Here is a 26,554-nt window from a genome sequence, read left to right on the forward strand (position 1 = left end):
GCACACCCGTTTGTTCCTCTCACCAATCTGGTTGCCCTTCTCTGTACTCGTTCTAGCAACCTTCAGTCCTTCCTAAAATGAGGCCTCCAGACCTGTATACAGTACTCAAGGTATGGCCTGACCATTTCCTTACCCAAAGGAATAATCACCTCCTTGTTGGCACTTACATAGCCAGGTGGGCAGAAGCAGCAGTGTGTAGCACACGCTCCTTGATTAGACTGGGGTTCGAGCCCGTGACCACCAAATACGGAGGATGCGGAATGACCACCGCATATCCCCGGAGCAATATGCCCTTAGTTGCTAATGCTCCTAAAAACCAAAAAAATAACAAACAAATAATAACACTAACCTCCTTGTCTCTGCTAGCAAAATTCCTATATATCATTGACAAAACTCCATGACCTGTTCTGGCAGCTAGTCTGCACTGCTCAGAGAACTTCATATCTGACTGCACAATTACCCCGGGTCTTTTTCATTCTCCACCTCCCTGAGTGTAGTACCACACAGTTTGTATGTTTCTCTTGGGTTACTACTACCCATATGGAATACTTTGCATTTGTCAATGTTAAACTTCCGTTGCCACTTCTGAGCCCATCTGCCAAACATTTCTCGATCCTGCTGCAGTAGCATACTGTCTTTACTGTCATTAACAACCCTGCTAACTTTTTGTATCATCTATCAACTTGGACATTAAGCCTGATATACCTTCATCGATATCATTGATAAATACACACAACAGCAATGGGCCCAGCACCAAACCCTGGGGGGGGGGGACTCCACTAATAACATTAGTCCACATAGAGCAGTGTCCATTTATTACCACTGTCTGCTGTTTCCCACTCAGCCATCCCTTTATCCATTACAGTAACTTGCCTTTAATGCCATACTACAGGTAATTGATTGTTAGAATACATTCATTCCTCCAACTCTTGTGTAGATAGGTAATTTGAATAAATTTAAAGGATTGGATAAGTTATCCTAAAAAAATGAGGATAGTCAACTTTCTGTGGACTTTGTTTTCCTAAAAGTTTTTTACATAAATTGATAAGCAATTTCTGCAGCATTCTAATTTTGTCCACCACTTGATTAATTGAATTTTGTGTTCTCATATGTCGAACTGATTATTTTCAGCTAACCTAAAACAAACAGGCACTAGTAACTAAATTTACAAATATCTGTTTTAAATATTCTTAATTTTAAGTCTAAAACTCTGTTTCCTGACTTTTGACTTTCTATATTATATAGTATTAATCAGTTGTGTATCATTATATTTGTGGTAAAATAATTACTCATGCAGAATATTAACTACTACAGGTTGATTTTGAAAATGGAATTATGCTGAAACCAATGGAACGAAGTATAAGGCGTTCATTCCAGACAGGCTTATGGTGTAGGTATAAAACATCACCCCATCAACTTCATTTTCATGCCAAGATTAATAGGTTACAGGTGAATATTTTTTTACTTGATTTTATTTTTTTTGCTTGTTAATACTAGGTGAATTACTAATGAATTTATTTCAAAAGAACAAAGTAATTCTAGCATTAAAATAGAAAAAATATTTAGAATGAAGATTTAAGTATCGATTTTCTTTTTTTGCATTAAGTAGAATACTTAAGTATATACCCATATTTTCCATTAGGCACTGTGCCTAGGATCTATGTGGGGGGAAGACAGGGAAATGAAAAAATATAATTCAAATAGAATTCCATGGTTTTATTACAGCAATAAAATTCTTGAAGTTTTATTGCTGGAAAATTCTACTAATTTTTTAAATACAAATTTCTAAGATAAAATTCTTTCTTCAGCTTTTTATTTAGCAAAATCATTAACATTGTCGTAAAAGTTCATATTGTGAGTTAGTCAGTGCTGGAATAAGTATTGTAGAAATAATTTCAAAATCAGATTTATAGAAATTCTCTCAAATTTCATTAAAAACAAAATATTGTATTTAACATGAGGGCATTTTAATATGTTTTATATAATGTAGCGAGGTCTCAGAATGAAAGAGTACCTAAGACTTATGAACACCAAAAGATGGCCCTGCTTAGATATAAGCTGTGAAAGAAGGAAACAAATTGCACTTATTTTTAAGAAAGCAGTCATTTATTGTCACTGATGGTCTCAGAAATAATTACATATTTTCATCATCACAGTGACTGGAAGATATACAGGATTGCACCTGTTATTATATTGTTACTGCAATCAGAAATATGTGATATAAAATGCCAAGGATTCAATTTTAACTGGGTAGATGAAAATTTATGTTATAAATATATTAGGTAGAGTAAAAAGTTTTTACTTTTTTACTCTTCATAATAGATTTATAACACATAAATTTTGATGAGACACTCAAAGTGAGTTAAATAAATCACTGGCATTTAGCATTAGTAATGGCAAATGATGAGTGAAAACAAGCTTATACAGCAATGGCCAAAAAACAAACAAAAAGAAACAATTCCCATTTTACCTATTCATTCTCTCCAATAGTTTATCTAGTTCTTCCTTTAATTTATTTAAGCAATCAAGCTTCCGCAACAAGAGATGGAAGTTTGTTCCAGTAATGAGCAATAGCATTAGTAGAGGCATATGATGCAAGAAAGCAAGCTTATTCAGCATCAGCCAAAAAAAAAAAAAAAACACACACCACTCCCATTTCACCCCTCCGTTCGTTCGAAATACCTGTCCAGTTGAGCTTTAAATTTGCTTAGGCTATCAACTTCAACAAGTGATGGAAGTCGGTTCCACCAACCAACCACCCGCTGGCCAAAGGCAAATTTCCGCACATCTATCCGACATCCGTCCTTCCTCAATTTGAATTTATGCCCTCTGAGGTGATTATTCTGAGCAAGATGAAGAATCCCATTGGCATTGAGCATGCTCAAACCATTCAAAGCCTTATACACCTCTATCAGATCACCTCGCCAGTGCCTAGTCTCCAGACTCTGTAATTTGCAAAACTTAAGCCTTTCTTCGTAAGAGCAACCCTTTGTTCCATTCACTAATCTTGTTGCCCAAATCAACCACTTGCTGCCAAAGGCCAACTTCCACTCAACAACTTCAGCAATCAACCACTTGCTGGCAGAAATAGATGATGCAAATACATCTATTCTGCCACCATCCTTCCTCAATTTAAATTTGTTCCTTCTCATGTGCATAGTTCGAGTAAGAGGAAAATTGCCATCAACATTGAGCTTGCTCAATCCATCAAAGCTTTACACACCTCAGTCAATCAACCTCGTAGGTGTCTAATCTACAGATGTTGCAGTTTGCAGAACTGAACCCTTTCTTTGTAAGAGCATCCCTTTGTTCCACTCACCAATCTCATTGCCCATCTCTTCATCCTTCCTAAAATTGTATGCAGTACTCCCTTATACCAGCGGTTCCCAACATTTTTGATTCGTGAACCCCCTTTCAACGTAATATTTTTTTATCACGAACCCCTTTCAACGTAATATTTTTTTACCACGAGTCCCTCTCAACATAATATTTGTTTATCACGAACCCCTTTCAATACTATTTTTAATGCAAACCACTACACCTGTATTCTTTGAAATCGTATAATATTTCTGAATTTTTATTATAAGATATTTCCAGTACTACATTTCTATGAGTGACCTTGCATAATAATCCAAATTATTATTAAGTATTATACTCTGTAAAGCAGTTATTAATAAGTACAAACTAGATTTTGAATAGGCTAAGAGTCGAAAACTTGCTTCTTGTCCAAATAATAGCCGAGCAGTCTGGTCTCTTGCCAAAGCTAATGGCCGCAATTTTTACCCATCTCTGTTCCCACCATTGTCAAAACCAGATGGTTCTGTTGCCACATCAGCCAAAGATAAAGCTGACCTACTAGCATCTTATTTTTCTTCCAACTCAAGTATTGATGATCTTGGTAAAACACCTCAAACCTTTTTCCAGTACACTCCATTCAAGGCCTCTTGTAGTTTTCCGTCAACAGAATGTCAGAAGGATTTTGATGAATCTAATGCTAAGAATGTGCCGGGTCCCGATGGTATTTCTCCACGTGTTCTCAAAACATGTGCTGCTCCTGAACTTACTCCTGTTTTGTGTTGTCTTGTTTCACTTTCTTCCAAAGGTATTTTTTCCTTCTGCTTGGAAGTTTGTTCAAATCCAGCCAGTTCCTAAAAAGAGTGACAAATCCCTTCCATCTAATTATCGTCCCATTGCAATTACTTCTACTCTTTCCAAAGTAATGGAAAATCAATTAACTGCCAACTCTTACACTATCTGGAAATCTTTCATCTGATCAACGATATCCAGTATGGATTGCATCAGTGTCGATCCACTTGTGATTGTTTATAGTAACATTTCCCCACTGGTGAAGTGTTACTTATTCAATGCATTACAATACCTTGGCATCTCGTTGTGAAGGTATTCACAATATGAGATATAATCAAACAATGCATGCATAGTTTCTACTACATAATTTCTACTTCAATGCATTTCTACTACCTGGGTAGTAGAAATGATGGAAATGCAGTACCCATGCATAAACAACCTTTTTCATATTCTTAGATATTTAGTCAAGAAATAATTTTAGATATTTCTTTAACATAATATACTATAAGATAGTAAAGTAATTATAAAGAATTGTGGGAGATGTGGTTTCTTTACTTGGCAATTCTTTAATTTTTATTTAATTTTATTTTACTTTATTGTTTATTATTAGTTATATTTTGTAGTTTACGATAATATACCTATGTAAATCTAAGCAGACGCCATTACAGAATTTTTAGTGCGAACCCCCTGGAACACTTTCGTGAACCCCCAGGGGTTCACGAAAGTGTTCCTTTGTATCTTGACCAGGGGTTCCCAACCAGTGGTTTGCGAACAACTGGTTGGGAACCCTGCCTTATACAATTCAATAATCACCTCCTTATCTCTGTTAGAAAAATTTCTGTATATCATTGACAAAACCCCATGAGCTGGCCTGGCACCCGTCTGCACTGCTCAGAGAACTTCATATCTGATTGCACAGTTACCCACAGGTCTTTTTCATTTTCCACTACCCTAAGTTGTAGTACCACACATTATGTTACCGTGAAGTTACTGCTACCCATATGCAGTACTTGTCATTTTTCAATGTTAAACTTCAATTGCCATTTCTCAGCTCATCTGTCTATCTTTTCTAGATCCAGTTGCAGTAGCATACCATCATTACTGCTATTATCTACCTGCCAATCTTTATATCATCTGCAAACTTGGACATTAACCCTTATATGCCTTCATCAGTATCATTAATATGTATAGAATATAACAATGGGCCCAACATCAAAGTCTGGGGGAACTCCACTAATAAGATTTAGTCCACGAAACATGTGCTAAGGAAAAGGCAGTTGTAATCAGAAATCTATACATAAATGTCAAATCGTGAATTTAATAATAATAATAATGATGAAATTATTAAAGTCATATAAATTAAATTTTAAAAAATAGTAATGAAAACCTGAATATATAAAGGTAGTGCTAGTGACATTTATCTCTACTTCCACCAGAGAAAAATGTCAGTAGCAATAAATTTAATGGAGAATTAAATAAAATTTTAAATTAAAGATATAGCCCTTAAACACAAGAAATAAGCATTTATTTTAACAAGGAATATATTTCTCCACTCCTACAGAAAGAGTAGCAATAAATATAAGAAAGTTTTGTATCCTTAAAGCTGATTAAGCAAAAATTAAATAATTTTTGAAAGTTTAAATTTTGAAGGTTAAAACTTTCTTAAATTAAATAATTTAAGAAAGTTTTGCATCCTTAAAGCTGATTAAGCAAAAATTAAATAATTGTATGAGGTGCATTCAAGTTATAAGGTCTCCAAATTTATTTCTTACAAAATAATCAAAGTATATGCATAGACTGCTTTTTATCTAACTGCAATTAGTTCTGAATGTTCTGAAGATTGCGGCACAATGCATTATTTCACATTGATTGCAGGCCCTAAATAGTATACTTTGTTTATTATACTTAAATTAGCATGCTTCACTCATCAAGAACAACATGTCATTATCTGATTTTTGCATCTCACCAGGAAATGTACAATTGAAATTCATTGAGAAATGTCAGAAGTGTGTCTTAGTGGCCTTATGGTTGAGAAAAATGTTCATAGCTGGTTATGTAAGTTTCATGAAGGACATGAACAAAACACGTGAACCAAGGCATTGAACCAATTGTTCTGAGGCCAGCATCTGCCAGATTGAGAAAATGATTGTGGGTGACAGAAGATCAACAGTGGATAAAATTTAAACAGCTACAGCCATTTCTGTTGGATCCATGCATACCATTCTCCATGAAGATCTTAAAATGAGTAAGGTATCAGCCCTGTAGGTTCCAAGGCAGCTTTCTCGGAACAAAAAGATTATCATGTTCGCTTGTGTGAGACAGTGCTCATTCAACGTAGTTCAGTGAATGAGCACTGTCTCACACAATGGAGAATTTCTTTTCCTCTATCGTCATGATGAATGAAACATGGATTCCACTCTCTACTCCAGAAACGAAATGTCAATCTGCCCATGGAAGCACACTGATTCACCACTGTCCAAAAAGTTCCACATTGCTGCAAGTGCAGAGAAAATGATGGCTGCTCTTTTCTAGGATATTAATGGAATAATCATTACACATTATGTACCCAAGGGCACTACAGTAACAGAAATCTCATATGAAGAAGTTCTGAAGAAAAGTTCTTCCCAACACTTTAGAAAAAATGCCACACAGACTGAATCACATTCATTTCCAACAGGATAACACTTCACCCATTGTTCTGGAAATGTGCAAAAAAATTTTTAAAGAGAACAATGTTGAGGTTATTCCACATCCTCCATACTTGACTAAACTTGCAGTAGTGACTTTTGGTTGTTCCCAGTGATGGATGCTTTTCATGGCAGAAGATTTCCTGGCTGACAAACAGCTGTGCCTGCCATTTACCAGTGTTCCACGCCTCCAAAGAAATCTTTGCCACAGATCTTTACAGCTTTGAAGAACTTTTTTTTTTTTTTTTTTTGGTAGTTGTTGGCACATCGGCTTCTGTGGCCATAATGCACCTCCCAAGGTTTTTGCAGTACTTTGATCCAAGCCCGAGGCAGGATTCAAACCCGCGACCTTTGGGTTGCCAGGCAGGCACTTTACCCACCCAGCTAGCCCGGTCAGCTTGAAGAACTTGGAAATGTGTGAAAAATGAGGCAAGTGTCACCTCTGTTTCATGTGTACTTTATGAGAAACAAATTTGGAGACCTTATAACTTTGAACTTACTTTGTAATAATAGTATTAATTAAATGAGTAAACAGAAATAATAATAATAATAATAATAGGCTAATTAGGAATTAAAGTTTTTAAGCCAATTCCAATCTGCATGTGGTGATGATGTTGGATGATGATGCAGATAACTATGGTGCCATTCTGGAGGACGATGAAAGAACTGGAGCAAATTAATAAAAACCATTTGAAGGACATCTACTTTGTGTGTAAGGCACACAGTAAATGGAATTCCTATGTATTTGAATGGCAGCTCCCAAAGATTATCAACATCATATTTATGATAAATAAACACACTACACTGCATTGTACCATAATTAAATTAACTATACATTAAGCAACCATATATTTCAGAGGTCTCGGATTTTTTTACGGTAAAAAATATATAAATTTAACAATAAAAAATGAGTTTCCTATGAGAAGGTTGCTGTTGTTGTATGGTTTTAGGTGCATCAGAAACTTGGAATGTATTGCACCCTTGTGTATTATGTCTGTACAAGTGTATGTTCAGGAGTCAATTTACATGTTATTGCAGGCTGCAAAAACCCAGAATAACTCGTTAAAACTGTACTATATCTTCTTCCACTAAACACAGTTAACACAAGATGGTTTAAGGGGAACCTTGGAGAACTGTTATGGGACTGAATGGCCTGACATTCTGTTCTATTAGCCTACGAATGCCAGAGAGTCAGTGGAAGGAAGGTCTTGCTTTGCTACAATCTTCACTAGCTTTCTGGGAGATGGGGAATAGGATGTTGGAAGCCTCCTCTCCAGTTGCTCCTAACTGGCGCACAAATGTTTGAACGTCCTTGTTATTAATTGGAGATGATTGAGAGGTCATTTTTTCCCCTTAAATTCTAACTGGGCTTGAGGGCAGATTGGAAGAACTGTTGAGATTGTTACTTCTAATTTCGAATAGTGAGAGCCTTGTAGGAGAATTGGTTATGTAATCCTGTCTGAGTTCCTAGTGGTGGTTTTGCTGTATTCTTTTTGTATGTAGAAAGCTTTGACATGGTAACATCATTTCTGGTGATGCATTTTGTTGAATATTTTGGGATCTTTTTCCTAAATTTATGGTTCTTATTGATAGAATGGTGTCACTTTGGACCATATGTTGGTGTGGTGCATGTGCTCATCTAATCTCCTTTTTAGCTTCTGGCAGGTCTGCCCTACATAAAACTTCTCCTAACTTACAGCCCAAACAATAGACATCCCTCACATCTGTTCAAAAGGGTGCCTCCGTAGCCAGGTGGGAAGGAGCAGCAGTGCATAGCACACGCTTCTTGATTAGACCAGGGTTCGAGCCCATCACCACCAAATACAGAGGATGCGGAAAGGTCAGGAAATAACCACCACATATCCCGGAGCAATATGGCCTTAGTTGCTAATGCTCCTAATAACCAAATAACAGACAAACAAACATCTCTTCAAAAACTCAGAAGAGACTAGAGGAGGATTTCAGGTTCTTGTTATTGGCAAATCTTATATCTACATAATACTTTCTGAAACCCTGTTAACTGTCTCCCCTATCCCTATATGGAAGGGGATTATAAATTGTGGGCTGTTAGAAATATCATCAGAGAGAGCAAATTTCTTCTGCCAACTAGAACCTATGTGAGCGAACCTTCCTCTCACAAGCCTTGCATAGTCTTTTGTTTGTGGCTTTCATCATATAATCCCGTCCTGTCATGTCAGAGCCGAATTGCACACACAAAAATATTTTGGCCTTTTCATCTCACAACATTTGTCCAGCACAGTCTTATATTTCATGACCAGGGCTCCACAAACAGAATTGCAATGGTAACTAAAAAATTCCACTTGATGTAGGCTGTGAGGTAGTAATTGTAAAAAAAAAGACTGCCTCTTTTTTACAGTTTCTCTGGTATGTGTCTTGCAGGGGCAGACATAACAATTTCAACAAAAGTACAGTATTGTGGACTGTTAATATGGGTGCTAAACTATCAACAGTATTCTGTTTTGGAACTAATGTCTTATTGGTTGAAGAAATAGGAAAAAGAATAATAACACAATGACATTCTCCATAGCAGAGGTCCTTAGGCCCACAGAAAGTAGCTGTAGTTGATGACTCAAATTGCCGGGGATGTGGGAAATATATTGTACAAAAAGCACAGGTGGAATAGGACCAGGGTATAGCTGGCACACCCAGGGTCCTGAGCTAGATATCATAATTTTTCTCTTTCTTGGTGATTCCCTTCTACTTCTGATTCTTTCTCTCTCTCTCTCTCTCTCTCTCTCTCTCTCTCTCTCTCTCTCTCTCTCTCTCTCTCTCTCTCTCTCTCTCACAGGGTAATTCAGAATTTTTTTTTTTTTTTTTTTTTGTTTGGTGCAGCATAAGCCTCAGGCTTCCTTGCACCATATACTACTAATAATAATATCATGTATCATGTTGAGGGTCAACCAGCACCATAGGTTTCCCCAGTCTCCAGGTTTGTGTCACTGTGATGTAAAACAGATCATTGCAAAAGGCAGCAAAGTGTATACATGTAGGTTCGCATAGTTTGGTGTTATGTTTGCATAGTATAGTGTTGTAAATACTGACGTAATCACCACACCATCATGTAAGGGGGTCCATGTACATGTGAACTGACTCTTGCTAAAGGGCCCCCCTAGTGCCCCTTGTTATCATCTTTATTCCTGAGGAGGGGAGGGGAGGGCAAGCAGAAGAAGTTAAGCATGCTGGCAAGCCTACACCAGGGTTGCCTGAACTTCCTGATGGGGGCTTTAAAAAATGGCAGAGTTGGGGGGGGGGGTACAGATTGCTCCAGCAGGAAAGGATGAAGAGAGAGAGAACCAAAGGAGATGTAGGGGGAGGCATCCCCCAAAACTGGGAGTAGAACACAAGGAGCATAAGCCCAATACATCCTTGTACTCCACCAAGCAAAAATTAGGAAGGGAAGAGGAAAAGAAAGCCATGGGAGGCAGGTGGTTTAATCAGAATGTCACAAGGCCCATGTGGCGAGTGGTCCCACGAAGCAGTGAGGCTATGGAGTAGTGCTGACAAGGGGATCCCTGGCAGGGAATTTCTGGATCCATCAGTGAAGTGGATGGTTGTGTGGCAAAAACCTACCCAGAACAGAATCTGGGTTAGCATCAGACCCTACCCTGGAGACAGTAGGCCAGGGTTAGCAGAAATGCTGGTTTGAGAGGTCATATCCGAGATGTCAGATCCAGGTGGGGCATCCATTTACTTTACATAATGGCATTAGCTGTCATTGCACTGTAAAACTACCACCAGTGAGTGAGAAAGTCATATCCAAGTAGAAAGGCCAATCAGAAAAGGTTATGATTTTTTGCTGTTAGACAGCATCTTTTCCATGCATGTGGTGATATCCTGGGTCAGGCAGGTACACTTTTATAGAGAAATAGTTCCAGTTAGAGAAACATGTGAATTGGGGGTTAAGTCCAGGTAGGTTGATAAAGTTGGTGATGGTTATGGAGATTCACTTGCAAGGAGTGTCCATTCCACATAGGAAGTAATGGCCGCTGTTGTGGGTCAGGTCATTGCACACAACCCAGCTTACAAGTGGGATGATTTACTGTTAAACAGATGTTGGAGTGCAGGTGGCAACTTAGGTTCTGCGAGAGAGTTGCTTGATAAACAGGAGGAGTGCATTTTAAAGAATTTGCAGTGTGGATGGCCTGAATTGCCATACATCTTGAATTGGTCCTGTGTGCATTTAGTAAAAGATTGGTATTTGGATTGATCCAGGATTAGGAGATGTTCTTGCCGTTGTGGAATGTCTTGAATAGCATTAAGAATATATGGTAAGTCCCTGATTTACATAAGCCCGAGTTACGTAACTGCAGACATGTAAATTTTTTTCACTTAAATTTTTTTTTAGGATTGTAAAATTTAAAGCTGTAAAAAAAAAAAAAAAAAAAAATAAGAAGCAATCAATAACAATGAACACAGCACGCACAAATGAGATAAGGAGTAACAAGCTTAAAAAATAGGAATGAAGAGAAGATTCTGAAAATATATTTGGTTTTTTTTTGTTTTTTTCATATGACTGAAGATTTCAGTGGAGGGGGACACACATTTCACCATAATAATGTAAAAATCCAGAGAATTTCAGCTGTCCAGTATTATTGTAAATGCGATAAGATCTAGTTTACTACCTGTTTATAATGAATTGCACTAACAGAAAAGCCCAATAAACCGGAGGTACAAATTGTATTTGTTTTATGGTAGTGACCTCCAGAAATGTGCTAGTAAACTGTGAGCATGTTAGCTCACACGAGGATAATAGTACTTCCGCTTTAACCCTGTGAAGTTCTTTACAGAAAATTTTCATTTTCATTGTTATCACGGTACTAGTAAATCTACCAAGAAAAGAAAAGCGATCGATTTGGATCAGAAAATGAAAATAATGATAAAAATAATGATAAAATAATGATAAAAATAAAAAATTATCAAACATGAACAAGTATCTAGCAGAATTTAGATTGTCAGTGTCAACAGTGAACACAATAATAAAGGACAAAGACAATACGAGAAGCAGTGTAGGGATCGGTACCAATGAAGTCAACTACAATAACTAAGGCTATGCCACAAAAATACATAGCCGCCTCCGTAGCCAGGTGGGCAGGAGTGGCAGTGTATAGCACACGCTTCTTGATTAGACCGGGGTTCGAGCCCATGACCACCAAATACGGAGGATGCGGAAAGGTCAGGGAATGACCACCGCATATCCCCAGAGCAATATGGCCTTAGTTGCTAATGCTCCTAAAAACCAAATAACAAATGACGACAAACAAAAATACATATCAGTTTTTACAGTACAATAATATGCATTTTTTTTCTTCCTTTTATGTTTTCTTCTTTTCTTATGTGCCACTCCAGCTATTTCACCACTGTCCCCAGATAAAGTTTTTAATTGAACTAATTAAAAATATATAACTATTTTTCTATATATATATATATATATATATATATATATAACTAATATTTAAAAAAAAAAACAATTTTTCTTAATTCTTCTGAGGATATTGTGTGATGTTTTGTAATTTTGGCATATCACAGATATAGTAGCAATATTTTATTAGTCATTCCCAAGTTACGTAAAACTCTACTTGAAGTCCTGGAACGTATCTCTTACTTATTTCGGAGACTTACTGTACTTCGAAGGTCTTCATAATAGAAACAGCAGTATAGTAGATGAGCCCAGTCTTCGATCTCGCCACATGCAATGTGGATTATCTGAAATGCCGATAGAGATGAGTTTAAAGTTGATGGATCCATGTTCAGTCAATAGAAATTTAGGGTAAAGACATGGTGAAAAACAAATTGGTGCTTTTGAAAAAACCATTCCCACATCAGGGAGAAATTGTCAGGTTATTTGCCCTCCTTCCAAGATCAAGATGTACAATCTGGCCTGCCAGATCCCAACAAGCTTTTGGACAGGAGCTTCTTCTCCATCTTCCTGTCATTGAGAGGATTAATGATATGACCCAGGATAGTTACTTGATGAACTCGAGCCAGGTGGTGGTGAAGTCCATATTTAATGACCTCCAGATCCAGGGGAAAGACACACCTGCTAGAACCTTGAGAGCTGGTGAACTAACTGTATGGCATGCACAGGTGATTATGAGAAGGATGCATCGCTGTGTAGATTCCAGTTTTCAGTAGTTAGGATCTGTTATGGCCCTGTTTAACCAGACCCTGGAACCATAGATGATTACAGGTAGGATATGGCATTATACATCAGTTTTAGTGTTCAATGATTTAAGCCCCAATCTATCCGGCTGATCCAGGCAATAAGGGCACTGTATTGCACCTCACCTTGTTATGGAGATGCAGGAGGTGAGGGAGAAAGGAAAGTTTGTTATCCAGAATTAATTCGAGAAGTTTTTGCTCAGAAATGAACTCGATGGTGGTGCCGTAGATTTTAATCTGTGGATGTCTCTGTAAGGATCTTTTGAGGAGGATGGATTTGGTTTTGTGTGAGGAAATACATAGTTGATGTAGATCTGCCCAGTCTTGCAGGATCTGCAGTATGTTTGGCTTTGGCTTCAAGATATGCTCTAGAATCTGCAGAGATGGTGATGTCATGTGTATAGGCTGGAATTGTAACAGGGTCAAGGGCAAGAAGTTCGTGGATGATATTCCAGAAGAACGGGCCCAAGACCAAGATGGAGCACAATATCCACATACTTCACAATGTCCACATGTCCAGATGGGGCATGCATATAAGGACTGCAGTAAAAAGGCTGAGAGACCGATCTGCTGTAATTGTAAGAATTAGAAGCAGGAAGTGTGTTCACACTGCTATTGATAAGGATTGTCCTGAGTACAAGAGAGCTTTGGAACTATATAAAAATAAAATAAGTTATAGCTGAGGATCTAAGTATATTACAGCTGAATGCACAAAGAGCAAAAGCCGTGGCTGCACAGGTACATTTGGAAATGGAAAAGAATAGCATTGATGTAAGTCTATTGCAGAAACCATACAAAGTAGGGGGCAATGTATGTGGTTATCCAAGAAATTATAGAGTTCTGTCAGATGGTGATAGTCCGAAAGTTGCAATAGTGGTGAGGAGGCATGATTTGGTGATTTCCAAGATTTCTAGTATATCCATTGAAAACATAATTTGTGCTGAAGTTATTGGCACTATTGGTAGAATATATCTTGTTTCCCTGTACTGTTGGCACTCTGACAGTATAATTCCATATATTCATTAGCATTAGCATTAGTAGAGGCATTTGATGCAAGAAAGCAAGCTTATGCAGCATCAGCCAAAAAAAAAAAAAAACCACTTCCACTTCACCCCTCTGTTCGTTCAAAATACCTGTCCAGCTAAGCCTTAAACTTATTTAGGCTATCAACCTCCACTACAAGGGATGGAAGTCTGTTCCACCAACCAACCACCCGCTGGCTAAAGGCAAATTTCCGCACGTCTATCCTACATCTGTCTTTCCTCAATTTGAATTTATGCCCTCTCAGGTGATTTTTCTGAGCTAGAGGAAGAATCCCATCAGCATTGAGCATGCTCAAACCATTCAAGGCTTTATACACCTCTATCAGATCACCTCACTGGTGCCTAGTCTCCAGACACTGTAATTTGCAAAACTTAAGCCTTTCTTCGTAAGAGCACCCCTTTGTTCCATTCACTAATCTTGTTGCCCTTCTCTGTACTCGTTCCAGCAGCTCTACATCCTTCTTTAAATGAGGCCTCCAGACCTGTATACAGTACTCTAGGTGTGGCCTGACCATTGCCTTATACAAGGGAATGATCACTTCCTTATCCCTGCTGGAAAAATTCCTGTATATCATTGACAATACTCTATGAGCTACTCTTGCAGCCCATCTGTACTGCTCAGAGAACTTCATATCTGCCTGCACAACCACCCCCAAGTCCCTTTCATTCTCTACCACTGTCAGTGTAGTACCACAGAGTTGATACGTTGCTCTGGGGTTGCTGTTTCCCATGTGTAGTACTTTACATTTGTCAATGTTAAACTTCATTTGCCACCTCTCAGCCCATCTGCTCAACCTTTCCAGATCCTGTTGCAGTAGCATAGTGTCAGTAGTGTCCTTGACAACCCTGCCAACCTTTGTATCGTCTGCAAACTTGGACATTAAGCTTGATATACCATCATCAATATCATTTATAAATACAGAAAACAATAATGGACCCAACACTGAGCCCTGAGGGACTCCACTAATAACATTAGTCCACGATGAGCAGTGTCCATTGATTACCACTCTCTGTCTTCTCCAATTTTCTCCAAGAAAGTACGAGATCATATATTAAATGCAACGGACTCCAATTCCGTTCTGTGGGGCAGTGAGCAGTCCGATGATAGAGGCGAGATCCTTGAGGACTTCTTGTCTGTTTCAGGAATGGTTGTTGTTAACATACCAGGCCATTGTCCAACATATAGCTCAGTACTTGGGCAGTCCTATATTGATGTTACAGTGAGTACCGTGTCTATGCTGGATAAGATACATGACTGGAAGGTTGTGAATCAACTAACCACAGGTGATCATAATGGTATTTTATTTGGGCTGAGCTGCATTGAGAGAATTAGAGAAGTAAAAGAGGCAGATAGATTCTCTGTTGGGACTGCTAATTGGGAATGCTTTGATATGACTTTCAATTAAATAGTAAATGAAATTGATTGGGATTCACTTAGTGTTGAAGATTTTATGTAAATAATTTCCAGGATGCTGTCTATAGGGCTTCGAATTCTAGCTTGAGAAAGAAAAGGATGAGAACAAGACATGTAATGTGGTCGAATGGAGACTTGCAGTGAATGAAAGTAGATTTAAGAACAGTAAGGAAGAGATTTCAGTGATATAGAAGGGTTGGAGATAATCAAATGATAGAATTGTATAAATCTATATAAGAACTTGTGTTGAGATTATGTTAAGGCCATAAATGTTGCGAAGCAGACTTCTTGGAAGTCGTATGTATCAGAAAAAGGCTCAAGAGATCCCTGGAATTCTATTTTTAAGTTAATAACCGAAAAGTATGTTTTTAATTCTATAAAATTTACTATGAGAAATAGGAATTTTGAAACTTTAAGTTGGAGCGAGTCCATGGGCATGATTCTGGATGAATTGTTCCCTGATATAGATAATCAGGAATTGAGTCAAGAACAAAATAATATGGTGCAGTGCAATGCTGCATATTGTTCCAATATATGTGAGCAAAATTTTGCTATGGAAGAAATATATGATGCTGTTGCACAGGCTGTGGATGGCCGGTCGCCTGGTCCTGATCTAATCGAGGTGAAGATAATTAAGCGAGTGTTCCAGATAAGGTCTGATATGGAAATGTTTAACAACTGTTTGGAGTCTGGTTCCTTCCCAGAAGCATGGAGATTGGCCGTTTTGAAATTAATAATGAAAAGTTCTGATAGACTTCCTAGTGAACCAGGTTCATAACGTCCCATAGCCTTACTATATGTGATAGCTAAAACTTATGAATGGATGTATTAGTCGGTTTATGATTAAATATGATGAGAATCATATGTCCTCTTGTAACCAGTTTGGTTACAAAAAAGAAAAGTCAAGAGAGGACGCTATCTATCAGGATGGATGTGGATGGCTATGAGGGGCATTATGTCCTTGGAATATTCGTTGATTTTCACTGTGCATTTGATATGCTTTGATGAGAGAGAATCCTCCATAGGATAAGAACTACTGGCTGTTCAGATAATTTGTATTCAGTTTTTAGAGAGTATTTCTCTAAGCGAAAGATTATTGTGAGAACTGGATTTACAGAAATAAGTGAAATGTCACTTGAAGTTGTCCTCAGGGCTCGGTGATTGGTCCCCACACCTGGGAGATTGTGATGGATGATTTTTTTAATATAAATCACATTGGGGTGAACATAGTAGCATATGCCAATGATTTGTTAATCCTGGTGTATGGTAATGCAAGATCCCAACTAGAGATGCGTGCATCCCAAGTTATGAAAGAATTGATAGAATGGTCCAATCTGTATAAGTTATAGATCTCAAGAACAAAGACTGTACAACTGCTGCTTAAGGGATAATTAAGTATGAATAGACATCCAGTTGTGAGGTTTTTTGATTTGTCTATACGGTATGTTACTGTCGTTAAATACCTTGGGGTGTGTGTGTGGGGGAGAGAATGAGCCTTGTTGAGCACATGAAGTATTTGAAAAACAAAATATGTGTTCTTTATGCTAAGCTAAAAAGGATGATAAGAACTGATTGGGGGATAAAGGGAAGGGCTTTGAACATTCTCTGCGAATGTTTATTTGTTCCCATTATTACTTAATCCTCAATGGCTTGGCTGCATAGAATAACGAATTCTGTAATAAAGAAATACTTGCTGCAAGCGCAGAGGTTCACTCTCCTCTGCACAACTTGTGCTTGTAGAACAGTAGCGACAGATGCCTTACAGGTCCTGGTGGATCGATTACCAGCTGATTTGCAGACTGTTTTGGCAGCATTATTATACTGTCCCAAGAATAATATTAGAAAATCAGTGTTGGACATAGTTTCTTGTGTCCAGACCCCGAAAGGATATGTATGAGGTCTGATGCGAAGGATGAAAAGATTAGGATAAAAGTTGAGTTAATGGCTGTATGGCAACAAAGATGGGATTCAAGGGAGAAAGGCCAAGTTACCTATATGTATCTGCCACGAGTAGACATACTGAACGTACAAAAAAAATCCTTGGCAGCAGCTTGGACTCTGTGCTACATTTTTAATCACAGGACATGGATTAGCAAGAAGGGTGCACAAGTTGGGGCTTGTAGTAAGTGATTTATGTTCCTGTGGACAGCAAGAAACCAGTGTAGGGAATGAGTTGGATATTTGCTTGGGTGGACTTGAGCAAAGAAATCTATGGATCATGTTCATGGATAGAAGTTTTTGTAAGTTTTAATAAATATGTGAGTTTAGTTTTTAAACGGAGAGCATGATTACAGCTAGATAGTAGTACCTGCCTCCCCGTGGCTGGGGACAGTAACATAGTTCATTAGGATAAGTGGGACTGAGGTAGCGAATACTATATTCTTCTTAGTTATGGCTAAGAGGTGTATAGTGCTCTCTTTAAGTTGAATTGAGTTTTATTTTTAATAGCTGATGTTTATAAAATAATAATGTTTTAATTATGGCAATAGAATAATACTGAAGTAGCATTATCCACATAATAGCTACGACTTAGGAGGTGGATGTGCTGAAGGTGTTTTTGAATGTATTTGCCTTATCATGGAGGTGTAATCGTTCCTCACTTGACAGTAGCCCTCATTTACCATGCTGGGAGGCCACGTGGATCAGGCACGCTGGAAAGCTTTTCTTTGGGTGTGGACAATCTGGCAAGACAATGTAGGTCAGGAGACCACATTATGCTTAGGCTTTTTCCTTTTGAGTGAGTTGTCACAGGAATCTGTAATAATTAGGTGCTGGTGATCGTCAGTACTTAGGTTGAGAGGTAACGTCTGGAAGTAGCCTTTGGGTAGCTTCAGCTAGGGAGTTGGCATAAAGATCCCAATTTGCTTTTGCAATAGCATATACTTGATGTTGTGACATTGTGGAAGGGTTGGGTCTGTTGATCATGAAAGATATGTAATGACCCTGTGGTCGGAAGTTGTCCAATCACTGTTGACAACCCAACCAGAGATCTTGCTAGTGATGGAAGCTGTTGCTATGGTTATGTCAATATTGGATTCCCACAGGGTACTTGAATATATAGGTAATTGATTTGGCTTTTTTAGGATAGTGAATGGAATAGCAGCCAGAAAATCTTCTAGTTGTTTTCCGTTTTGTGATGCTGGTCAGTGTGTAGAGTTGCTGGACTGCAGTATTGCTATGCCATTCAGGGGAGTGGCAATTTACATCCACCCCAGGATGATTTTGCCATTATGAAGGGCTTTGAGACAGTTTGTATATAATTGATAGTTGCAGTGATGTCCTGGCCTGGCCTTGAATAGAGAGGGAGATTATAAGTCAGAGGATATCCTCTGATCTGTTTTGAATGAGTATATAGCTCTTGTATAAGGAAGATGTCTATATTTTCATCATCGGTTTTAAGTCGGCTACACTGTGTGCTCTTTGTGAGTTTAACTATAGGATCTTGAGAACATTGTAATTATACTGTTTCTGCTGTAGTCGGTCTTTAGTTGTTTCTGCTTTTGGCTTTCTAGTAAATGGAGCACTTGCTATCTCTGATCGAATGTGCTGACTCAAGTTTAACTGCCTACAATTGGACACTGCAGGGAAGGATTTATTCAGACAACTGTTGAAGTTGGGCCCTTTCTGGGCACAGTGTCTGCAGATGAGATCAGTATGATTGCAGGTATGGGCGGTGTGCCTGAACCTGCAGCAACGGAAGCACTTAGGGAAGGGAAGGGAACATGCTCCCTGAAGTGCTGGGAACACCACCCAATGAAGGTTCTGTCCTCTTGCTTCAGGGAATTCCATGCTGCAGGCAAGAGATCTATTACCCAGTTGCAGCTTTGCTGTGACCTGGAGCTATATTGATATTTAGGTTTGCAGTGTTCCTTTGGAATGGCTATTAAATCTTGCTGGTTGTTATAGGCTAATTCCTCAATGATGTGATCAAGGGTGAGATCCTGGTTGACATTGTAGATTACTATGCAAGTTCCTTTCTTCCTAGGAAATTCAGGAGTGAGGCCTGTGGAGTTGACAGTTGGGTTTGTAATTATAGATTATGCCTCTTCCTTGGTGGTAGTCTCAGTGATGATGCCTACATTTCTCATTTTATGTAGAGATATAATTAATGTAGTTTTAAGCTGCTGGATCAGCTTCTGGATGACTGCTGTCTTGACAGCCTTAGCTAGAGACGTGTGGAGTTCTTGTTGGGTTGTAGGATTACTAAGTGAGGTTCTTGTGTGTGTCCCCCCCCCCATACACCAAGGTTCTAAGGACCCAAGCTGTTGCAGGGGTCCTCAGTGTCACAGCATATGAGAAGGGGTGCTGTTTCATTTCATTTTCACTCTCAGCAATCTGAGCCTCCAACTTGACTTTTTTTTTTTTTTTTTTTTTTCTTGTGCTCAACATCTAAGTCAAGGAGGATGTGTTCCATCCTTGACCACACTACTTCACTGTTTCAGAACGTACAGCTGAAATTACTCGGTTGTTCTGCTTGGTCATAACGGTCTCCTGAGTAATTCTTAGGGCAAGGACTTGGTTGGCGACTGTACCCTCAGAAAGGCTTGGTGATCTCTCGAATAGGTTCATTTAGTTCCCCAGTAGGTTCAGATTTAGCCTAGGAATTTGTATCCAATATACTTGGCAGCGTACAGCGCTTATTGGAATCAAGTGCTGGATTTTGTTTGTCCTCCTCCTGGCATTGTTCTGTGAGGTGTGGGTCAGCTCTAGCCCTAGTGAGGGTTGCTGTAGGAAGTCTCTCAAAGAATTCAGTGTTGTTGTCTGACATGATGAAAAGTTGGGTATACATTGGATAGACTGAATTATTTCAGAGTATAGAGACATTAGGTACGTACACTGGTGTGCAGAATTTAAGGACCAGTCATGTTTTCATCTGTAGCTTCTCATAGGAGTGGCCTGGATATGGGAAAAGCATACCAGAGGTTCCTTTGGTATGCTTTGGTATGGGAAAAGCATACCAAAGGAACCTCGTGAGGTACGAAAATGATGGAAACAACACTGACACAACAACGGAAACAACGCAGTACAGGTGGACTTTATTCAAAAATGGCAACATAGCACTGGCTGCCATGATACAGATGCATCACTGCCAAAGATGGAATAAGGGGAAGAGGTGGTCCTCAATAGGAGATATGGCCATCCCTAATGTCGATGCAGGCTTTGCACCACCTGTCCATACTTAGAAAAATGTTGTTGATAAGTTCTTGCGGTAACGTCGTCCATTCCTCTGTCAGTACCATTTTCAGCTATTGAACATTTTGTGGATGTGCCGCTAGGCATCTACCCAGAGCATCCCATATGTGTTTGACGGGATTTATATTGGTGGAACGGGCAGACCAATCCCTACGAATCATGTCCTCACTTTCCAGAAGCGTATCACAGCTGCAGTGTGATGGAGTGTGGCATTATCATCCATAAACACGAACTCAGGGCCAATGGCACCTCTGAACAGTTGCACATGGGGAAAGATTACCTCAATACAGTACCACCTTCTTGTATCTGGAATTGTGTACGTCCATCCAAGATAACACCTCCCCAAATGACCGCCATATCGATCCTTTTCAGTGATGTTTGCAGGGTGATACCATGTGCCAACTTCTCGCCAGATTAGCTGATGTCCAGAATCGCTGCTGAGACTGAATCTACTCTCATCAGTAAAGAGTACCTTAAGTAAAGATTTTGTGGTTGTAACCTTTAGAAATAGTGTTGGTCCTTAAGTTTTGCACACCAGTGTATTACTGTAGAGCACAAGTCTAGAAGATGAATGGTGTTTAAAAAAATACCTGTCTGAAGATAATAAAAATTTATGAGGGTCCAATCAATTGGATGCTAATTAGTATAAAACTAATTTTGTAATTTGCATTCATTAGTTCTAGAGCAGTGGCGATCCAAAATTTCATGCAGTGAGGGGGGAGATAATAACTACAGGTGAGGTTAGGCAGATTCTTTTGCCACTTAAATTATAATTTCCCATCTACTTGCTACCCAGAACAAAGCTGTCAAAGTTGCAAACCAACAAGAAATCCAACATGGCAGCCTAGTATAAAACTAATTTTGTAATTTGCATTCATTAGTTCTAGAGCAGTGGTGATCCAAAATTTCATGCAGTGAGGGGGGAGATAATAACTACAGGTGAGGTTAGGCAGATTCTTTTGCCACTTAAATTATAATTTCCCATCTACTTGCTACCCAGAACAAAGCTGTCAAAGTTGCAAACCAACAAGAAATCCAACATGGCAGCCCTATTGTTTATGCTGCCATAGTATAAGCAACTATAGCGGTGGATACTATGAACATAGTTATGTTCACACGCTTAGAACTCAGTAAGAATTTGATGAAAAGTTACACAGTTGGTGCCCTGAAATCTGCAAAGTTTAAATATCCTGTACCTAGCCAAAATTTCCATGCATTCAACACAACTGAAAAGTAATGAATGATAATTCAGCTTCACTAATGCCCACCCTGCATGGACATGCAGTAGCAACCATTAGTTTTAATCAAGGAATTCATGGCCTTCCCTTTGTTTTAAAGGTCTAGAAATATAACCACTTACAATTTTGAAGACGCTCTTTTCAATGGTGCCATCCATCAATTTGAACATCTCATTAATTCAAAGTTATTAACCACTATGTACGAAGCAACACAAAAGCAAAAGTACTGGTCAAAAGGACAGTTGCAGAACATTGTACAGAAAGGACAGACAAGATAGGAGAGGGACCCTTAGTTTAAAAGCCTATAAAATCTAAGGTTATGCATGGAGTTGAAATGGATGCCCAGTGCAATGTAGAGTCGGTCTGGTGTGACATAAGCTCTGGGAAAACAGAAATGAGAGTATAAATGTGCTATAGGCCTAATGATTGTGATGAGTATAATATGCACATACGTGTAGAGTGAGCTATTAAATCAGAATGTTTTATTGATGTTAGCAGATTTTAACTTTCTACATGATGATGGGAACTTGTTTATGCACCGTTCACTCACACAATAACAAGAAGTTTCTAGATTTATTAGACGACTGTTTCCTACACCAGCATGTTACAAAGTTGCAATAGAAAGCACTACTCTTGACCTGATTACCAGCAGCAGCCTGTCATGCATTAAGAATCTACAGATAAAACTCACTAGGTAGCAGTGATCATAGTGTATGATAGTGTAAATGTGAAATTTGCTTAAAGAAGTAACTGCTGTCAAGAGCAAAGGGAAGGGCTTTTGCTTTTATAAAGGTGACTGCAGTATGTGAGAAGTTTATTAAATTCTGTGCAGGGAGACCAACTGATGAAGTTACCAACAACAAATTCTAAATGGGAGGCATTCAATGAGGTGAATTGTAGAAATTACTAGGCTTTTTATGCCAACCAAGAGATGTTCAAGATTTAGATCTAAATGGTTGTCAGATGTACTGATGAGACTCATGGTAGAGAAGAAGAAGAAGGATGCATGGATGCGTGTAAATTATCAGGTGATACAGAAGCCTACAATAGATAAAAACTAGTCTGCTATAAAGTCATAATTAGCTAAAGCAGATTATGAGAAGTCTCTGGCAAAGAATGCAAAGATATACAGCAAAGATATCTTTATTTATGTAAACACTAGAGGGAAGGGGATGAATCACATTTATTATAATTATTATTATTAATAGCTACATGGTGCAAGGAAGCCTGAGGCTTATGCTGCACTAGCCAAAAAAAAATTCCCCGAGTTACCCTGAAAGAGAGAGAGAGAGAGAGAGAGAGAGACAGAGAGAGGTAGGTAGAAGGGAATCACCAAGAAAGAGAAGAATGATGATATCCAGCTGAGGACCTTGGGTGTGCCAAGCCCATATTCTTGGTCCACATTATGAATAGTTTAACTGTTGGTGAATCTGCTCAGGTTCCTGACAAACTATTTTGCATTTACATTCACATGTAAGGAATCATTTAGAGATAGGAATGCCAGAAGTGAGAAAATTCTGGAAGGAAGCTGAATGATTTTGTGATAACTGAGAGGAAGGTTGAGAAGAATTTGTTGTAAATGTAAAAATAAATAAAATAAATCTGGGATGGATGGGATCTATCTAGTTATATTAAAGAAGACAGCAAACCATGATTGTGAGAGCATCCCTGGATTCAGCAGAGGTCCCTATGGACTGGAAATGTGCAAATACAACCCCATTTCAGAACTGGGATAAAACGAGACATGAGTAATTTACAGACCTGTTAGCTTGACTTCTGTTCCAGGGAAAATAATGGGGTCATTGATTAAAGAAGTTATATAGGATCATCTAGATTGGATACTATGTAACACAGTGCCATAGAAACTGGATGCAAAAAAATAATTTTGACAATTATATACTTAGATTTCAGAGAAGCTTTCGATACATGCTTGTTGCACATAAAAAAAGTCTGCTACACAAATTGGAGCAGTGTGACATTATAGGCAAATTACTGCTATGGATAAAGGGATGGTTGAGTGGGAGAAGACAGAGTTATCAATAGGCACTGCTGGTCTTGGACAAATGTTATTAGTGGAGCCACCAGGGTTCAGTACTGGCCTATTGTTTTTTTTTTTTTTTTAATATTTATTTATTTATTTATTTATATTGATGAAGGCATACCAGACTTAATATCTAAGTTTAGAGATGATGGAATGATTGATAGTAATTAATGATAGTAATCAGGATATACTAAGGCAACAAGATCTAGATAAATTAGGCAGATGGGCTGAGAAGTGGCAGCTAAAGTTTAACTTGGAGAAATGCAAGGTACTTCATATGGGTAGCAGTAATCCAAGATTAACACATCAACTATGTGGTGGTGGAGAATGAAAAAGATCTGGGGGTAATTGGGCAGTCAAATATGAAGTTCTCTGAGCAGTGCAGACAGGACAACCCATGGGGTTTAGTCAGTGATATATAGGATTTTTTCTAGTAGGGCTAAGAAGGTATTATCCTTTTGTATAAGGTAATGGTTAGGCCATCTTGAGTACTGCATACATGTCTGGAAGCCTTATTTGTGGAAGGGTTCGGAGCAGTGAAGGGCAGCAAGGTTAGTGAGGAGAACAAAATGGGCTTTCTTGCCAGAAAAGGCTTCAATTCTGCAAATTGCAGCATTTGGAGACGTAACACCTGTGAGGAGATCTGATTGGTATGTTTATGGCCTTGAATGAATTGACTAAGCTCAACGCTGACAGAATCCTTCCTCTTCCTGAGACTGTACTTGTGAGGGAGCATAAATACAAATTGAGTAAGGACAATTACAGGATAGATATGTGGAAATTTGTCTTCAGCAGCCAGTAGTTGATTGTTGGAACAAACTCCCACCTGGTGTTGCTTGAAGTGGATGGTTTGAATAAATTCATTGAAGAACTGGAAAAATTGTGAGGGGATCGACAGGGGATATGGGAAGTTTTTCTTTTGTGTATCTCAAAAATTAAAATTACATAGAGAGCATTTTGTAATTAGATGTAAGTTAGATGTAACAGTTTGCTAAATCCAAACTCAATTTTCAATAGTCTAAGAGTAGAAAATTTGTCCAAATGATAGCTCAGCATTCTGGTCTCTTGCCAAAGCATCTATCCATCTATCACTCTGCATGCAGTTACCTCTTCTCTTTCCAGGTTAAATGGAGAAATTCATCCAACACTAACTCTTAAACTCTCTTGAAACCTTCCATCTGATCAAGGAGATCAGATGGAATACTCATATGTATTTCATCAGTTTTAGTCCACTGGTGGTATATTGGCATATGTTGCTCATCTTTGGACAAATTTGATCGAAATGATTGGTGAAACTGAAGCAGTTGCTCTTGATATTTCTAAGGATTTTGATTGTGTTTGGCATAATGGTCTTCTAAACAAGCTCCCATCTTATGGATTATTGATTGTCTTTAGCAATTAGGTATCTCTCCAATTTCTCTCTCTGAGTAATGGTAGATGCTCTCTGTCTTCTAATTTCCTCTCTGATGCTGATGTTCTTCCAAGGTTCAGTTCTTTCTCTAGCTCATTTCTTCTTGTATATTAATGACCTTTTTTTTACTGATTGAAAATCCTGTCCATTATTTTGCTGATGATATCACACTCTCTTCCACTTTCCTGTTTCTAAACCTTGACCTGCACAAACAGCCTTAACTTTTCAAATATATACCACCAATTTCCTAAATATTGATCTCCAAGTAATTCTCAAATAGGGGTTAAGAAAATTTAGTTGTTGTTGTTATTTGGTTTTTAGGAGCATTAGCAACTAAGGCCATGTTGCTCCGGGAATATGCGGTGGTCATTCCCTGACCTTTCCGCATCCTCCGTATTTGGTGGTGACGGGCTCAAACCCCGGTCTAATCAAGAAGCGTGTGCTACGCACTGCTGCTCCTTCCCACCTGGCTACGGAGGTGCCCGAAAAGTTAGTTAACTTCAATCCTTCCAAATCTTTGTCCTGTTTTATTTCCTGCAAAAAAAAGGTCTACTACAATTCTCATCTTCAATGACACTCAAATTTCTAGACACAATCATATATCTCTCTTAAAGATTACCTTGACTTCTAATCTCTCTTGGCATAAGCAAATCACAATTATTGCTTCCTCTGAATAAAAAAACTGGATTTTCTTTTCTGCTCTGTTTGTTAATTTTCTTCTAAACTTCTGATATTCACTCATTTAAAATCTCATATCTGCCATACCATGGAATGTTGTTCCGACATCTGGGAGGTGCTCCAAAAACTTCTCTGAAGCTTCTAGACTCCATTCAAAAGATGAGAGGTGGGTTAATCCCTAACAAAGTCTCACCACTCTGTCTCATAGATATTCAGTTTCTACTGCATATTTTTTCTGTAGATACCTCCATGGACACTGTTCTTCTGAAATGGCATTTGTAATTCTCTCATTCTCTTCCAAATCAATCTGAACACATGCAATCGGTCAGAATTCATTCACTATCCAGCTTCAGACTCAGAAAGAAACCTTTCCTCTTTCTCATATATCCCCTCTACTTCTATTCCCTGGAAAATGCTTCCTCCACATTTACCACAATTACAATCTGCAGAAATTGATGTCTAATGTTAACAAATATCTTTTGAGAGAATTTTCTGCCATGGCATTAGACACTTCAGCCTCTGTCAAGCTCTCAATTTGAGTTTTTCGTATTCTTTTTTTTTTTTTTTCTTTTCTCTGCCTCCT

General features: G+C 38.4%; 1 protein-coding gene across 4 annotated transcripts in view; it reads left to right on the top strand.

The window, feature by feature from the left end:
* The window catches only part of Vps13 (vacuolar protein sorting 13C), a 1,645,987-nt gene that overhangs the window by 1,437,878 nt on the left and 181,555 nt on the right, over positions 1–26,554 (top strand). For all 4 annotated transcript variants that reach the window (XM_090373229.1, XM_090373247.1, XM_090373239.1 and 1 more), the window contains one exon: positions 1,315–1,449. In XM_090373229.1, coding sequence (XP_090229355.1) covers positions 1,315–1,449 — 135 coding nt within the window. The remainder of the gene's footprint in view (positions 1–1,314; positions 1,450–26,554) is intronic.

Source organism: Mastigoproctus giganteus, chromosome 1 (assembly GCF_048544385.1).
Source record: "Mastigoproctus giganteus isolate SK-2022 chromosome 1, ASM4854438v1, whole genome shotgun sequence".
Lineage (NCBI taxonomy): Eukaryota > Metazoa > Arthropoda > Arachnida > Uropygi > Thelyphonidae > Mastigoproctus > Mastigoproctus giganteus.